The sequence below is a fragment of the Oncorhynchus nerka genome, linkage group LG6, assembly GCF_034236695.1.
Source record: "Oncorhynchus nerka isolate Pitt River linkage group LG6, Oner_Uvic_2.0, whole genome shotgun sequence".
In the NCBI taxonomy this organism is placed as follows: domain Eukaryota; kingdom Metazoa; phylum Chordata; class Actinopteri; order Salmoniformes; family Salmonidae; genus Oncorhynchus; species Oncorhynchus nerka.
In genome coordinates this window covers 57,937,505-57,955,570 of record NC_088401.1, presented here as the reverse complement: position 1 = coordinate 57,955,570, position 18,066 = coordinate 57,937,505, and the positions used below count along the sequence as shown (strand labels likewise).

Here is an 18,066-nt window from a genome sequence, read left to right as displayed (position 1 = left end):
TATCTAGGAGATAAGAAAAGGCCAAATCTACAAGTAAACAGATAGTTGTCAACTTCAGTAGCGCCTAACAGTGCTTTAAATAATTCCAGCAGTAAATGGAAATCCAGCAGCACCGTACAATAGACGGGCAAAAAAAAAGTCCTATATCCATCTTCCCATTGGTCCCTTTTTAGCAATGCATCAGCAGTCTGGCGTTGTTGTTTCTCACTGCTGTTTACTTTAGGAGGAGGGGGGGGGGGGGGGGGGTGGACTGTTCATGGCATACTGTTTCTTTGTGTTCATCCCCCCCACCATCTTTCTAAGCTGACAGAAGAGCTACCAGACATGCCCCTGTTTACCAAAAAGCACCATGGTGATAAGGCACAAAAATAACTCCAACTAATTTACACTTCAGGTTAAATATGACAGGAGATGACAGGCAAGCAAAACAAAAAACAGTAAAAACAAATTTTAAAAAGAGGGATGGAATAGTTTGAGAAGAGTTTTTAGAGATGAGGGTGAGCAAGATGCTGTTGTGTTAAATTAGTTAGCATGCTTTAGATAGCATGCGAAGACAACGATCTAGATGGCGACGGCGTCTGTGCCTTTGGTTGTGGCTGAGGCACGACGACGGGGGAGGGTTTCTGGAGCAGCATGGCGAAGAGCACGAGTGTGGAGGTGGGCAGGTAGACGCAGAAGAAGAGGACCACGTCCTCGGTCAGGCAGAGGATCAAGGAGACCATGGTACACTGCTCCCCCAGGGCCCAGTCCACGAGCACCCCTACCAGGAGGTAGTACACATGGAACTCCTGCAGCTCCTCCCACTCTCCCCCGCCTCCGTCAAAGCCCCAGCCCACCACAGTGTCACCGCCCTCTCCACTGTCACTCACCATGGGCTTCATCTCCGGCCCCTCCACCGACACCGATTCAGTGGGGCGGCTCCGCCCTCGCTCCACCACCCGTTCCAACTTCCTGCTGTTTTCCACGAACTCCTGCAGGAAGAGATGGAAAGGAGTGTCATACCATGTGTTGAAACGCACCAGTGTCGGTTAATATACACTTAATATATCATGTGAATGGTCCCGTCTGGCTCAGTTGGTAGAGCATGGCACCTGCAACTCCAGGGTTGTGGGTTCGATTCTCATGGGGTACCAGTATGAAAGAAAAAATATAAAACTGTATGCACTCACTATTGTAAGTCTGCTAAAATGAAAACAATGTAAATGAATGCATTACCTTCGTCATTAAACCACAGAATCCTTAGCTTTAGTGTAGAAAAACAAAAACCTAGACTGAACAAAATTTAAACGGAACATGTAATGTTGGTCATATATTTCATGAGCTGAAATAAAAGATTCCAGAAATGTTCCATATGTACAAAAACGGTATTTCTCTTCAATTATGTGTACAAATGTGTTTACATCCCTGTTAGTGAGCATTTCTCCTTTGCCAAGATAATCCATCCACCTGATAGATGTGGCATATCAAGAAGCTGATTAAAGAGCATAATCATTACACAGTTGCACCTTGTGCTGGGGACTATAAAGGGCCACTAAAATGTGCAGCTTTGTCACAACACAATGACACAGATGTCTCAAGTTGAGGGAGCGTGATATGCCACACCTGTCAGGTGGATGGATTACCTTTGCAAAGGAGAAATGCTCACTAACAGGGATGTAAACAAATTAGTGCACAAACTTTGAGCTAAATAAGATTTTTGTGCATATTGAACATTTCATCTTTTATTTCAGCTCATGAAACATGGGACATACACTTTACATGTTGCGTTTATATTTTTGTCCAGTATAGATACACATATAATTTCCCATTTCAACAAAATCCCACCAGTATACCATATCTTCACGTAGATTACCATCAGGGCTTTGTCCATGTAGAACTCCTTGCCCGGTGTACCGTCGTTGTATTTGGTGTCAATGGCGAAGCAGAGGAAGAGCACGTCCACCACGATCTCGAAGATGGACAGGAAGCAGTGGGCCACCAGGAAGGCAAAGAGGCAGACAATGATGAGAGGGAGGACCCACTCTGCGTAGTCCCGCTGGTAGTTCAGCAGCAGTACGCCGGCGAACGCTGTGGAAGTCACGATCAGGATCTGACCACGCACACACACAAACACACACTCAGGGTCAAAGGGTCAAAGTTTTACTCCTCAAATTCAGGCAATTGAACAGTCAACGCCACAGGAGGTTGGTGTCTCCTTAATTGGGGAGGACGGGCCCGTGTTAATGGCAGGAATGGAATTAGTGTAATGGTATCAAATACATGGCTTCCAGGTGTTTGATACCATTCCATTTACTCTGTTCTGGCCATTATTATGAGCCGTTCTCCCCTCAGCAGCCTCCTGTGAGTCCACGCAATCAGGCCCACACTCAATGTAACGGCTGCCCTTAACCACAGATCTAGGAACAGATTACCCTAGCCCCATCCTAACCTTAATCATTAAGGGGTTGAAACGTAGATCTGATCCTGTAACAGTGAATAGGGACTACTCTGAAGCCCTCAAGTATCCCAGCTGCCCCCCTCACCTTGCCCAGGAAGAGGACAAAGTCTCCCACGGCGTTGATGGCGGCCACCCTCAGAGCGTTCTCTACCAGAATCACAAAGGCGTCGCGCGCCGACGTACAGAAACTGGTGCTGTTGATGGCTGTCGCCGCGTACGCATTCTAAAGACAGAGAGAGAGGAGAGACTGTAGTCACTAAAGCAGACCAGCAGGACACAAACCAACTTAACACCTGTTATCTATCCTTTATTTATATAAAACAAATATCCAATTAGGGGGAAGGAAAGCACTCCTACCTGATTCAAATAGTTGAGGCACTTCTCCAAACACCACAGGCAGCAGATACAGGTCTTCACCATGCAGCGAGCAAATGCATTTTCCTGTGTGAGAGAGAGATGGGGAAAGGTATCAGATGCACTATTCAAAAATAGATACAATAGTTTTCAAAACTGTTCCCTGCAGAGCTCCAGAACATAGTGTTCTCACATCTCCATGCTAAACCAAAAGATAGTGGAAACTGAAAGCAGCAGGCAGTCAGATTGCTGTAGGCCTACCCAACTGAACTGTAGGCCTACAGTTCAGGGCATTAGTCAGGTGAAGTTACCTCCACTCTCAGAACTCTGGAGAGCTAATGCCAATTTATCCCTTCAATTCATTATGCTGCAAGGTGTCTCTCCATAGATCAAGTCAAGCAGCAACACTTGGGACGTGACAACAAACAGTAGGTTAAGGAAAACAGACACTAACTCACATTACCCTCCAAGGAGAATAAAGAAAAATACCTGTAAAGAAAATTACATAATAATATAGTAACATGGTTTACCAGATGTTTATCCAAAATGAGTTAGTTCAAATATATAGTCATTATATGTCCCATTTATTAACCAAACCAACACCCCTAATGTTACCAGCACTGTGTCAAACTCAAACAGCCATCTGAACATACATCCTCTCTCATCTTAAAAATGTCCTAAACAGAGCAACAGAAGATGGCAGGTGTCATGTCACAACAATGTTGACATTGACAGCAATGTAAGATCTACTGGCGACAAGCGAACAAGCTAGCTGTATGTAACATGCAGTATTTTATTATTCTCCATACAATGAATATCAGAGAGAAAGAGAGAAGTTAGTCAACAGGGTGCTTTACCTTGCCCTTGAGCTGGTTGTGGACGTACATGAGCATTAGGCGTGGGATCTTGACCAGGGTGATAATGAAGGAACCCTTGGCCACCGTGCCCAGGTGGTACCTCATCAGTCTCAGCACTGACGACAGGATGGGGGTGACTGGCATCCTGGTCTTGTCCCTGAGACAGAGGAAAGGATAGAGGGAAATAGAATGGAGGCCAAATAAATGAAGAGACCGAGAAGTTTAAATTGACATTCTTGTTCTTCTCTCTGGAATTCCCATAAATTCCTTGACTTTTGTTTTAGCAGAACACACTTCTGTGACAGACAATAAAATCGTATGGTATTACTAATCTTATAGCCGATATCCTATAGAATAAACATTTAAAATCAAATTGTATTTGTCACATGCGCCGAATACAACAGGTGTAGAACTTAGTGAAATGCTTTACTTAAAAGCCCTTTACCAACAATGCTTTAAGAAATTAAGAAAAAATAAGTGTTAAGTAAAAAAAATAGAAAATAAAAGGTAACAAATAATGAAACAGCAGCAGTAAAATAACAATAGCGAGGCTACAGTATATACAGGGGATACCAGTACAGAGTCAATGTGGGGGGGAACCAGTTAGTTGAGGTAATATGTACATGTAGGTAGAGTTTGTACATAAACAAATCATGAAAATATAATTTCAGAGTCAGACCTTGTGTAGTAGTACGTTACCACAGCCCCAGCGACAGTCATCTGCTGGCAGGCCAGGATGAACTCACTGATCCAGATGAGGCCCACAGCGTGGTACCACGTCATGTACTGCAGAGGCCCAGTCAGACGGAACTCTGTCAGACCAGTCTCCTCGTTCTGGACCGGGTTCCCTGAGGTGGACATCTCAGTCTCAGTCTAGTGGTCGGAACTAGTTTGGACAAGTTCCTGAATAAGGCCAATACAGTAAACTGAACTAAACCGTACTAGTGCGGTGTCCTGTTGTGTTGGAATTAATCACTTACCATTTGTAAAGATTCTCTCTCTCTCACTCACTCACTTTTGCTTCCAGTGCCAGGCCCCAGTACATCCAGAAGAGGAGAACCATTGCCCCGCTCCCTCCTCCACCCTCCCTCCCTCTCTACCCCTCTCCCTCCCTCACCGGTGGTCCCGAGAAAGACCAACACCAGGCCCCAGTACATCCAGAAGAGGAGAACCCTTGCCCCGCTCCCTCCTCCACCCTCCCTCCCTCTCCCTCTCCCTCCCTCACCGGTGGTCCCGAGAAAGAGCAGCACCAGGCCCCAGTACATCCAGAAGAGAACCATTGCCCCGCTCCCTCCTCCCTCCCTCTCCCTCCCTCACCGGTGGTCCCGAGAAAGAGCAGCACCAGGCCCCAGTACATCAAGAAGAGGAGAACCATTGCCCCGCTCCCTCCCTCTCCCTCTCCCTCCCTCACCGGTGGTCCCGAGAAAGAGCAGCACCAGGCCCCAGTACATCCAGAAGAGGAGCAGGGCCAGGAAGGTGCAGAAGGGCTGCAGGGTGAGCAACGGCAGGTGGATGAACACCTTGCCGGCCACGTGGAACAGGGCGATCGTCAGGGCTACTCGTTTCCTCATGAACAGCATCAGCAGGAGAAGGATCACCTGGGAGGAAATCACACAGAAAGAGAGAGAAGGGTATAGGAAGAGAGGGATGAGAGAGAGCGAGAGAAATTGGGATCGATAAGGAGGGAGAGGGATATAAATGAGTGAAGAAGAGAACAACAGGTCAAGAGAAGGTGGAAGGGACATAGGAAGACAAAAACAGACAGGAAGACAGACAGGAAGACAAGGGATAATAGAGAATGATGAAACAAATGGAAGATGGCCAACAGGAGTGGGAGAGAGTGAGAGGAAGGTTAAAGAGAGAAAGGAGGGGGGAGTAAAAAAAGTAGGGAGGTGCCAGGAGTCAAGAGTTTGAGATTTCAAAGCAGCGCCAGGCATTCAATCTAAAATGTAACACACACTCCACCCACAATTTACAAGGCTTGGTTGCCCAGTCTCCCTTTCATTCCAAACACAAACACTAACTGTACTCACTGTGAATACGGTGGCAGCGATGGCATACACCAGAAACGCCTGGGCATTGTCCCTTGTCATCTCTGCTTCCTCCTTAGCATCTTTCGTCTCCGTAGTCTCTGCAGTCTCTTTAGATAAGGTCTTGTTGGCAGTTAACCGGTGGTCTATGTACAGCCACCACAGAATGCTTGTGCCCGCTACAGAAAAACGGAGACACTTTCTATGATAGATTGAACACCTGCACACTGCTAAATGCAAAGAGGACTGTCCCAAAAATGATCATTGAATGACTGTTAGGTGCAAAACTATGGCACGGTTTTCAGTTGTTATTTTGATTGATCAAAACACTGCACCGGAAGTAAGGCTAGGAGACAGGTAAATGAGCTCACCCAGGGAGCCCAGGACCACCATGGCAGTGAGGATCCAGACCAGCACAGCAGAGATGTAGCGGATGATCAGCATTAGGATCATGGAGAGCACTGTAGCACAACACAGATCTAGGATCAGCTAACCCTGCCCTCGGGCCTCAACCCTAACCTCAACCATTTGGAATCAAAAATCAAAACTGACCACGAATCAGAACTCAAGAGAACCAGTTCACCAAGTGAAGATCGAGGATCAGCTAACCATATTCAAACCCTTTCCTTCCCCACCTTGACACAGCAGAACCTTGTCTTACTCTAACCCACATGTACGCTGAGCATTAACTCCCAAATGTACAAGTTCATATGGCTCCCATGTCATGCCCTTTACCTGAGAGCTTCCTTCCTCTCATTCCAAAGAGTGCAGTCTCAGGGGGGACTCAAAGATGTGATGACTTTGCTGTATTTTCACCGAGCACTGTGTTTCTCCGCCGTTGATGTCTGACCTACAGTAACTGCCTATGTACTGACACTACATACTGATATGGAGAAATCAGCAGAATGCACTAGAGCAGGACAGATGTTCCCTATGCAGGTCTATTCTTTACTGGCTCACATTAGGGAAGGCTCAGAGACTAGTGGGCCCCAGAAATACAATAAAGATTTAGTCATTCACTCTCACAAGACCAATCCCTCCCACTGAGTTCAGAGACTAAGGCCCTGTCCAGAAACAACCCATTAGCCCCTTCCCCTGGCTCTTCATGTAGATCTGAAACAATTGGATAGGCATGGTAGTAGTTCCACCTTGTTCCCCAATGGGTGCAGATTTGGCCATATTGCTTATATCTATCCAGCATCCCCGAGATACTGCTGATAACAAACATGCTGATGAGGTCATCACCTAGCGCCAGCAGACAGAGGCCCACGATGATCTCCTTGCTGGCAATCACGCCACCGATCAGCCTGTGCAACACGCTGTTGTCGCTCACAAACGTCACCACAGCCTCTGCAAACTTGGCATAGCAGGAGATGTCCACCGGTGTGCAGCGGTTGAACACCGGGAGAGATTTGCTGTGGGATGGAACGAAGTAGAGGTCAAACGTCAGGGGTCACATGACCTGGGAGGTTCTCTAAAACATGACCGGTTTGAATACTTTAAAAAATATATATGTACCCCCCTTTCTTGAGGTAATATCTAATCTATATGACTGGTGAAGTGAAAGTCCTGAATGAAAATAAGCAATCTAAGCCTATTGAAATGCAGCCCTAATGTTAGGCCTTCCTACCTTGGTGGAACTGGAAGTTTGGGACATTTGTCAAACCTCTCTGGAAGGCTGGGGTATTTGTGACCGGCTAGTTCGTATGAACACAGCTCCGACCCTGAGTGAAATACAAAGACATTGAACACAGGAAAGTGAAACCATAAACATACCTAGGAACATAAGGACGATTGATTTCAATTCAGTCTCCCCAGAAGTGGTCAGTTAAAGCTCAATATGTTGTCTAAACCAACATACGCTGATCCATATTTCATCCTTTCCCCTTCATGCAACTGAGCACGTTACACCATCTTGTTCTTAACTGTGTTACGCTCACTGCCACAGGAATTCAGAATCAGAACACAAGACCTCTGGAGAAGGCAAAGTTACATAACCCCAGCCCAGTCTATCATGGGGCATACATGGAGTGCGTGTGTCACGATAAGTATATACAGTGCTGACGGGAGACACGCAAGCCTGGCTGAAGGACGGGCTAGGATAGCACAAACAACAGTACCCATACAGCAAGGGGTGGCATTGGCCTTAATGGTGCCTTTGTTCATCTAGTTCGCTCTCCACATGTGCCAAGGTGCCTGCTGTGCCAGAGTGTGTGTTGAATGAAAGGACAGTATTAAGGGAAGATGGCACGCGGGATCACGGTCATGTCAGTGTTTGTAGAAAGGGTTTGTCGTTCCAAAGGATGGCAGTGATTCACTGTCAATGACGTGATGGATGGCTGCTGGAACGATGACCTAGTAGCCTTCTGTTTATGGGGGTGGGGTGGGTGGGTGGGGGGGGGTGAGAAACAACTGCTCCTCATAGCACTCTTTTCTAACGGAACAATCTTCCAATTTATTTATTTTTAACGCCGCTCATCTAAATATTTGTGGTGATTAGTTGTTTTTTTTCCTTCATGGATATGATGTGAGATTGTGATGAATAAAATGCAAGCGCTTCCTTTCAAAACAATTCACGACATCACCACTATCGTCAAACAGATTTTCTAATCATTAACTTTGTATGTGCTGGGGTCCACAGCATTATCAGTAGAGTTACTGAGAGGAATAGAGAATCAGTCAATGATTCAATATGCTGTCAGTGTTATGCTTTTGTGTGCTTTGATGGCAGAAACGCATATAGCTGACAGCAGTGGTGACCTGTCATTCAGGGCAGGTGGGCCTGAGCCCCACATTTTTAGTAAAATTTTTTATATATATATACACACACACGTTCAAAAGTTTGGAGTCACTTAGAAATAACTTTGTTTTTGAAAGAAAAGCACATTGTCTGTCCATTAAAATATCAAATTCATCAGAAATACGGTGTAGACATGGTTAATGTTGTAAATGACTATTGTAGCTGGAAACGGCTGAATTTTTAAATGGAATATCAACATAGGCGTACAGAGGCCCATTATCAGCAACCATCACTCCTGCGTTCCAATGGCATGTTGTGTTAGCTAATCCAGGTTTATCATTTTAAAAGGCTAATTGATCATTAGAAAACCTGTTGGCAATTATGTTAGCACAGCTGAAAACTGTTGTCCTGATTAAATAAGCAATAAAACTGGTTTCTTTAGACTAGTTGAGTACCTGGAGCATCAGCATTTGTGGGTTCGATTACAGGCTCAAAATGGCCAGAAACAAAGACCATTCTTCTGAAATTCGTCAGTCTACTCTTGTTCTGAGAAATGAAGGCTATTCCATGCGAGAAATTGCCAAAGAAACTGAAGATCTCGTCCAACGCTGTGTACTACTCCCGTCACAGAACAGCGCAAACTGGCTCTAACCAGAATAGAAAGAGTGAGAGGCCCCGGTGCACAGCTGAGAAAGAAGACAAGTGCATTAGTGTGTCTAGTTTGATAAACAGATGCCTCACAAGTCCTCAAATGGCAGCTTCATTAAATAGTACCCACAAAACACCAGTCTCAACGTCTACAGTGAAGAGGTGACTCCGGGATGCTGGCCTTCTAGGCAGAGTTCCTCTGTCCAATGTCTGTTCTTTGCCCATCTTTAATGTCTTTTATTTTTATTGGCCAGTCAGATATGACCTTTCTTTGCAACTCTGCCTAGAAGGCAAGCATCCCGGCAAGCCTTTTTGTCCTAGACTTGGCACTCCGGTACCGCTTGCCATGCGGTAGTAGAGAAAACAGTCTGACAATTTTTAGGGACTTCCTCAGACACAGCCTGGTGTAGAGGTCCTGGATGGCAGGCAACGTAGCCCCAGTGATGTACTGGTGATGATGTACTACTACCCTCTGTAGTGCCTTGCGGTCGGAGGCCGAGCAATTGCTGTACCAGGCAGTAATGCAACCAGTCAGTATGCTCTCGATGTTGCAGCTGTAGAACCTTTTGAGGAGATTTGACCCATGCCAAATCTTTTTAGTTTCCCTCTTCCTGACAGTCTTGGTGTGTTTGGACCATTCTAGTTTGTTGGTGATGTGGACACCAAGGAATTTGAAGCTCTCAAACTGCTCCACTACAGCCCCGTCGATGAGAATGGGGGAGTGCTCGGTCCTCCTTTTCCTGTAGTCCACAATCATCTCCTTAGTCTTGGTTACGTTGAGGGATAGGTTGTTATTCTGGCACCACCTGGCCAGGTCTCTGACCTCCACCCTATAGGCTGTTTCGTCATTGTCGGTGATCAGGCCGACCACTGTTGTGTCGTCTGCAAACTTAATGATGGTCTTGGAGTTGTGCCTGGCCATGCAGTTGTGGGTGAACAGGGAGTACAGGAGGGGACTGAGCACGCACCCCTGGGGGGCTCCAGTGTTGAGGATCAGCGTGGTAGATGTGTTGCTTACCTACCCTCACCACCTGGGGCGGCCCATCAGGAAGTCCAGGATCCAGTTGCAGAGGGAGGTGTTTAGTCCCAGGATCCTTAGCTTAGTGATAAGCTTGGAGGGTACTATGGAGGGTACTATGGTGTTGAACGCTGAGCTGTAGTCAATGAATAGCATTCTCACATAGGTGTTCCTTTTGTCCAGGTGGGAAAGGGCAGTGTGGAGTGCAATAGAGATTGCATCATCTGCGGATTTGTTTGGGCGGTATGCAAATTGGAGTGGGTCTAGGGTTTCTGGGATAATGTTTATACTGATTAAGTCCGTCCTAGCTCGCTCATTAATGTCTTAATCAAAATTACAGATTGCCTCTTATACGCTTGTCATCCCCTTATGCCATAGTTTGTACATCTAAATTGTCAGTAGAAACCTCATTTGTTTAAGCAAGTCAGCCATATCAGCTATGTTTTTTTAAAAAGGCAGTAAATTAAGCTGAATGAACTGTTTCGCTACCAGACAAGGCTCCGCTGATAGCAGGTGTAGCATTGGTAAGGTGTTGGGACAGATTTATGTAGGCCCTAACAGTTTGTGGGCACCGTTTGTCACGGTTATAGTGCATTTAATGTATTGTTTAGTGTTGTGTAGTGGAGCTGCTGGTAGTGCATTTACACGTGATCATTTTTTTGCCCCACCAAGAATTACATGCTAAAATCACCACTGTCTGACAGTGTCCACTCTGTTTCACTAGGGGCCCTACTCACTCACCATTGTGCATGGCGAATCTCTTGAGGTCCTGGTACGTCTTCAGCTCTTCATCAGGACACATGGACACACACAGGGCCATGGACTTGATCTTCCTCTGCACTATGTCAATGTTACATGGGTCCAGGAAGAACACATACCTGCAGACAAATCAGACAACAAAATATCTGTTCTTTATCAATAACACCTACATAAGGGATGGGTAACAAGGAATGTGAGAATTTTCAGCAATTCGTTTTAACAGTTTATGAATAAAATCTGTTTCCCATCACAAATATGAGGAATGAGTCACGAGATGTGAAATTGTGGGAACATGTGATTCTGAGAGAGGAAAACAAAGTCACAAAATGACCGGGAAAACCCAGAAGCCTACACCTCCCCTCAATGTCCTGTTCATTTTGGGGACAAAGAAAACCCACTGCCTCAACAATACCTAATCCACTGAGATATGATAGAATGTCACGAGATAGAGAGCCTTTGGCTGCTGCTCCTGGAACTGGTCCATGGGACTTGGCAGTGGAACGGAGAGTGGAAGGAACAAGGACATGTCAATAAGAGAATCCTTCACTGTGGTCCATCTGCCTGGTGCTTTTATACACTAGGGGGTGCCTCGCCCACGCCCCCCCCCCCCCCTCTCTCTCTCACACACACACACACACACACACACAGGAGGGTCGTTTCATGTAATTTCAGCAAGTAATGACACCCACCATCTCAGATTGTTCTGAACTCGTTTCTGTAGTTAGAAACAGATCCAATTAGCATTCCTGCAACATTATTTTGTTGAAATATAATTTGACCTCAGAAATGGATTGCACCTAAATTAGACATTAATTTATAGGATTCATAGAACATTCAATAAATATAGTGCCTAACATCCAATTTGGACCAAAAGTGTTTTCTACTAACAATGATTAAGAATCCAAAGAAATTGTCAGAAGCCACCCACACACGCCTCACACCAATCCCTCCTAACAACCAGTATCAGTTCTCTATGTCTGACAATACAGGCGGTTGTGGCACCTTACTGGGGAGGACGGGCTCATAGTAATGGCTGGAATAGAATACATGGAACGGTATCCGACTCAAACACATGGTTTCCATGTGGTTGATACCATTCCATTCACTCCGTTCCAGACATTATTATGTGTCTGACAAGTAGTATGAAGCTGCAGCTCTGAGTACTGATTCTTCATACTATGTATTGTAATTCTCAGTGAATTTGGTGATGTTTTTTTCCTCCTGTTCAGAGAAATTAGTCACTTAAGTTGTTTGTTTTATGTCCCATCCGACATCCTGACATAACCAGGTTCTGACCACTAGATGGTGCCGTTCCTGCTATTAGGTCAACAAAGTTTGAAGTACCCCCACCTCTAAAATGTTAAAGAGATAGTTCACCCATTTTACAAAACAACATTGTTTCCTTACCCTGTAAGCAGTATATGGACAAGATTTGAATTTCTGGTGATTTATAAGCTGGCACAGTGGTTTGCACTGCACACATGCTTGTTGAAAGGAAGATAGATATGAAAATCAAGTCACACTGGATTTATCAGAATATTTGAGGGCAGTTTGACATTCTCTAAAGTCAGTTCTTCCTAACAGCTGAGGTTAGGATCAGACTTGGATAGACTGATCCTAGATCAACCAGCTGCCATGGCCAGAACAATACGTCTACTGCGCTGTACTGTTTACATTTGGCCCCTGCCTTGTGAATGAGGAGCTGCTTAACTGTACTAGCCAAATAAACCCTGCCCAGCTATCCCTTAAGCTCGGACTTTGTTGTCTCTGACTGTATTGTGTGACACCAGCCTATACCTTAAAAGGTTGCTGAGGGCAGGACTGAAAACAGCATTGAACATAACCTCAACTTGGCCTACATTGCTAGGATTACATTAGCCACCCCAGCAATGCTAGACTTTTTCGCACACAGAATTGCAAAAATAGACACTTTCGAACAAACAATGTCTGAGTACCACCAAGAAAGATCACAGCTGTGTTATTGTTATTTCCGCATTCAAAACAACTGGGAACTGGGCAATCTCCGACGTCCGACTTCAGTGCATTCAAGACAACTCAGAACTCGGAAAAAAACAAGTTCCAAAAGGGACAAATTCAATCTTGTAATTCCATTTTTCTAGAGCTCTGACTTTCTGACATTCCGGCCTGAAGGTCACACACGTCATGATTAGTCTTGAAAGCACCATAGGTCTAATGACATGAATAGAAGATATACCAAGAGAGAGAAGGAAGTGAGGTGAAAAATAAGAGAGAGAGTGAGAGAGAGAGAGAGAGAGAAAGACAGAAACAGGATTGACAGCTGTGTAGTCCTTAATTGAATCCCGTGACAGCTGCCTTCTCAATTGAGTTCAGCATCAGGTGGTTGCGTTCGCACCGAGGCCTGTCAGTCAAGCCTCACACCCTCTACACACTCACACACCCTGCCGCTGGGGCCAGCATTAATCCAGTGGTCTCAGTCTACAGCGCCAGTCTGTGTGTGTGTGTGTGTGTGTGTGTGTGTATCAGTCACATCAATAGCCCAATCCTGGGAGGGGCCGTCAAGGTGCATTAATGAAGCATATAATTGCTAGCTAATGTGATGATTATGGACCGGGGAAGCTAACCAGTGAGCCTGAAAAAGGTTCTCAAGGGCAGAAGCCATTTCATTTCAAAATAGTTCTGTCGATAAAACCTCCATCTATACATTTGCATGTGCCTGTCAATAAACATACAACCACACCTTTGACACCCATGTCAGACTATTACCCAGGACTAGAGGCTTGGGGATAATTTCAGACTGGGCAGGCTAGTCACTGTGGGATCAATCAACACAATAGCCATGTACAACCAAGGGTCCAATATCCCTATAGCTATTCATTTAAATAGCCTTACCTGCAGGTGTGTCTTTACACAACACAACCCTACCACAAGCATCAACAGCACACTATAAGTGAAATCAGTTTACTCATTGTTGGTATAACTCTCTCTAAAATGGGACTGAAGACACCATTCAGGAGACACATTAAAAGGGTGGGTGTTATGTGCAGCACAGCCAGTTTGTGGTTGTTCAAAGGAAGAGTGAGAGAGACAAGGCAGTGTCTGCACCACCCAACAGACAGAGAGACAAGGCAGTGTCTGCACCACCCAACAGACAGAGAGACAAGGCAGTGTCTGCACCACCCAACAGACAGAGAGACAAGGCAGTGTCTGCACCACCCAACAGACAGAGAGACAAGGCAGTGTCTGCACTCTGCACCACCCAACAGACAGAGAGACAAGGCAGTGTCTGCACCACCCAACAGACAGAGAGACAAGGCAGTGTCTGCACCACCCAACAGACAGAGAGACAAGGCAGTGTCTGCACCACCCAACAGACAGAGAGACAAGGCAGTGTCTGCACCACCCAACAGAGAGAGAGACAAGGCAGTGTCTGCACAACCCAACAGACAGAGAGACAAGGCAGTGTCTGCACCATCCAACAGAGAGAGAGACAAGGCAGTGTCTGCACCACCCAACAGACAGAGAGACAAGGCAGTGTCTGCACCACCCAACAGACAGAGAGACAAGGCAGTGTCTGCACTCTGCACCACCCAACAGTGCAGAAACAAAGTAAACAATGATGTATGGAAAGAAAGAGAAGGGAGAAACCTACAGAGACCTAGAAAGAAAAATAAAGAAACATAAATAGTGAGCGAGAGAGAAAGAGAAATACAAAGAGAGAAAAAGACTGCAAGCCAGGGACATCGGAGTCTTCTTCACAACAATTTGGGTGACAGGGTCCTCCTGGTGTGAGCCAGCATCCTCTCAAGAAACGTATACCTCCGTTCACTTACATAGTCACTGACTGATACCAAGCTACTTTCTCTCCCTCTCCCCATTCCCTATGACTAGCTATATCTTGTGTCTGTAAACATTGGCAGCAGGGCAATGCATACCATTTATACACACATTAACACAATGGACTAATTTTATGTTCAATAGGAAGAAACTAGCATCGTTATTTTAAACAATGAAAAATGACATGTTCCATTGTTTCATCAGCAGTCTGGCCAAACGGTAAGAGGAAAAACATCAAGCAGAGGGAATTCAAACCCATTAATATCTCTTGACTGACACTCCGGCAAAACCAAAAAGAAATGAATTACCCTGTGCTGATGACCCACAGGTCTGTACCACAGGAGGTATTCTAATTCCTAATTCCTAATAATGGTACCCCTAGCCAATCATTAAGCACACAGTCAATCCAAAGAGGGGAAAGTAATCAGTATGCAATGCAAATGAAGTGGCTGAAATACCAGTGTTCCCAGAGGGTGGTGCAAGCAGTAAGTACAGTTGACCGTGACAGAACGTCCTACTCCTGAGGCCTCTGCATATTTATTCAAGGTTCTATTTATGCCAGTAGCGTCCAGATCACGGTTAAAATGACTGCAATTTGACATTTCTATTGAACCAATGAGCAACGGGGCAAAGCTATTTCTTAATATTTCTCAATGAGGGATAATTCGCCCAACCATTTGTGTTTGTAAACATATGGTTGGGTTTTGGCAAATGTGACTGCCACTTCAAGATAGAAGTGTGTGAAGTGGGTGAGAAAGACTCACTTTTTGTCCGTCTGATCCAGTCCACTCAGCCGGACCCCTTCGATCTGCTCATTGCGTTGGCCGCAGGTGTTCCCGTAGCTGTCATACCCAAAGACCAGGCGGCCTGCACCCCCCGTGGCGATGGTGAACCCACAGATACTCCCCTGAGAGAAGCATTACCAAGCATTAGCATCCAATGCTACAAATGCAATACATGCCTGTGTGAAAGTGGGGTATGGATTTGTATCAATATATTGTTGACAGGTATAAAATGCAATGTACCATCCTTACTGTCTGACTGCAAAGTTTATAGAAAGTTTAATGACCAGTGGTTTTTAAGTATTCAGATTAAAATCCCAGAAATTGAATAGTACTTAATCTGTTACAACAGCTATTCTCTCTCGCTCTCACGGGGTCAGCTGCTGTGCAGTGCCAGTGTCCGTGGAGCTAGCTAGGGTTTAAGTTCCTTGCTCAACGGCCAAGTAGCCATCTACTAATTCTAGTTGCATGTTTGATTCTCACTTTTTCATTTCCTGGTCTGAGAGTTGAATATCTATTCAGATCAGTTTGTTAGTTTCATACATTTTAGCCACAATGTCAACCATTCTCAAAAGTCTGAGTCTTCAAGTTTAAACTTCAGGAGATGCTAATTGTCTGCATGCTTGGAGACAATTGGCTGAGCGAAGGTGGTAGGTGTGGTAACCTAACAGGTGCCACTAGTCAGGCAATCAATCAGCTGGGCATTTAAAAAAGTGTGTCATAGGAGGAGTTGAACGACTTTCATTGAGGTGAGCCTTGTATTTAGTTTTCAAATGTGGTTTAACATACATTTATGGTATTACATTGTACATCCTTTTCAATTGTAAAATGAATAGGCATATATATATATACTTACCATTCCAACACAGAATACAGTAAATAAAAGGAACCACGGCAAATCCGTGCAACTTCGATCCTCCAAGGGTTTCCATTCTCTCTTTGTCCTCTGGAAAACAACATACCAACACATCGTCGGTGCCACATTCGCAAATAGGATGCAGTCTATATGCGTCTGTCAATTCAAATGTGAAACTGTAGGCTACACATGTTATTTCACACAAATGTACAATGGCACGCAATTTCATTGACATCTTATTTTCGTAGATAGACTGTGGCCGAATGTAGTGAAACATTACTTTGCGTTAAACAATCACATTTAACGATATTCTACTATTCTTCATTGTCAAGGCGCTGTTCAATTGCGTCAAATTTCGCACGTTGCGAGAGGTTTGTTTACAAAGCTAAAGGTGCTCACGAGCTATTTATGGTATGCAAAGCTGCTTTCAAGCGGTAGCTTGATGTCGGTGGTAATGAACTAAACTATAAAACCATTGTCGCAAGTTATAGCTCGATATTTCTTCGGCTTCAATAATAGGATTACCACTACTCTTCCCGGATGAACATAGCCTAGGTTTATCTAATCTGACTACGGTGGTGAGAATTGTCATTGGATGCCAGCGGTCGCAACAATATAAGCAGTGCAATCGCCGTTGCATGCATGATGTTTAAGGTGCAATTAAATGGATGCAACATGGGGGTGGAGGAAACCGTTAGCTTACCTCTGTGCTACCGCAGCATCCCATTGCAGTCAAGGGTTAGATTTGAGAAGGACTAAATGCTACAGCACAAAAACCCAAACTTGCAGGGAGTTAAGTGTATTATGTTTACCCTGCATGAATTGCAAAACACCGATTGGAACGATTTGTAGATTAGAAAGGCGACACAAATGGTATATTCCATCCAAAATGCATAATAATATCTATCTCCTTCCTCCAGGTATAAGGGATTAATAGTTTAGGATTTATCGCACCACACTTCCTGGTGGATTGTGCAGATGCAGCCGGAAAAGGAACGTAGCGTCCATTCATGCGACTGCGCATTTGGTACCTGATTTACAACCGGAGGATGGCGGGACTTCTAAAAGCACGGCTTTCTCTTTGTATCCTAATGTCCATTTACTCTAACTACACAATATGACGCACACGCCCATGATAAACTATAAGACATTAAAAACTGGAGGAGTTGTGTGCCTAAGAAAACATAACCCTAATGCACATCAATTTAAAAATGAATAGGCCAGCTAAGGGGGCATGAAATGTTCCAATTAATTTGTATTGTCAGCGCTCCCATTATCAAATGAACATAATGGATTGACCATTTCCATTCATCTAAATCCAAATTGTTCATCACAGAGGTTAATGCGATTTTTATCAGCCAATAAATTTAGCTATATAGCCTAGGCTACTTGATCAATATTCTAGCAACTACCTATCATTTACTTGTTTTTGAAAGATTTGTTCGTAAACCAATAATCTTAATCAAATGTATACTGTATGATAATGTATGACTAGCATACACATCTTTTAAGCTGGTGGGGAAAGAAGCATAAATAACTTTTCACAATACCAAAATATATATTAACGCTTTTCTCACTCTCATACGGTATCCAGGATTTTTCTGCACGCTGTATTCTGTCCCCAAATAAGGGTTGTCCACTGTTTTCCTGGGCCTTCCTTGCTGGGTACCGCTTGTCGAACTTCTCTGTTCCATCTTCTTTGCTGTGTGGGGCACAGCACTGGCAGGGAGATGCCAGTCTGAAGGCAGAAAGAGGGGCCTTTGTTGCAT

General features: G+C 44.8%; 1 protein-coding gene across 2 annotated transcripts in view; it reads right to left on the bottom strand.

Moving 5' to 3' along the window:
• Nucleotides 1-18,066, bottom strand: part of LOC115130746 (choline transporter-like protein 1) — a 22,786-nt gene extending 4,720 nt beyond the window's left edge. The window contains exons 1-15 of one of the 2 annotated variants that reach the window (XM_029662165.2): nucleotides 17,875-18,066; nucleotides 16,298-16,387; nucleotides 15,424-15,566; nucleotides 10,826-10,962; nucleotides 7,309-7,402; nucleotides 6,924-7,093; nucleotides 6,050-6,139; nucleotides 5,682-5,857; nucleotides 5,060-5,246; nucleotides 4,328-4,496; nucleotides 3,649-3,805; nucleotides 2,795-2,878; nucleotides 2,523-2,660; nucleotides 1,853-2,089; nucleotides 870-971 (exon numbers count right to left, since the gene is read on the bottom strand). In XM_029662165.2, the coding sequence (XP_029518025.2) occupies nucleotides 870-971; nucleotides 1,853-2,089; nucleotides 2,523-2,660; nucleotides 2,795-2,878; nucleotides 3,649-3,805; nucleotides 4,328-4,496; nucleotides 5,060-5,246; nucleotides 5,682-5,857; nucleotides 6,050-6,139; nucleotides 6,924-7,093; nucleotides 7,309-7,402; nucleotides 10,826-10,962; nucleotides 15,424-15,566; nucleotides 16,298-16,387; nucleotides 17,875-18,066 (2,166 nt within the window). Of the gene's footprint in view, nucleotides 1-869; nucleotides 972-1,852; nucleotides 2,090-2,522; nucleotides 2,661-2,794; nucleotides 2,879-3,648; nucleotides 3,806-4,327; nucleotides 4,497-5,059; nucleotides 5,247-5,681; nucleotides 5,858-6,049; nucleotides 6,140-6,923; nucleotides 7,094-7,308; nucleotides 7,403-10,825; nucleotides 10,963-15,423; nucleotides 15,567-16,297; nucleotides 16,388-17,000; nucleotides 17,309-17,874 lie in introns of those variants that run through there. The other variant, XM_029662166.2, reaches the window with a different exon arrangement.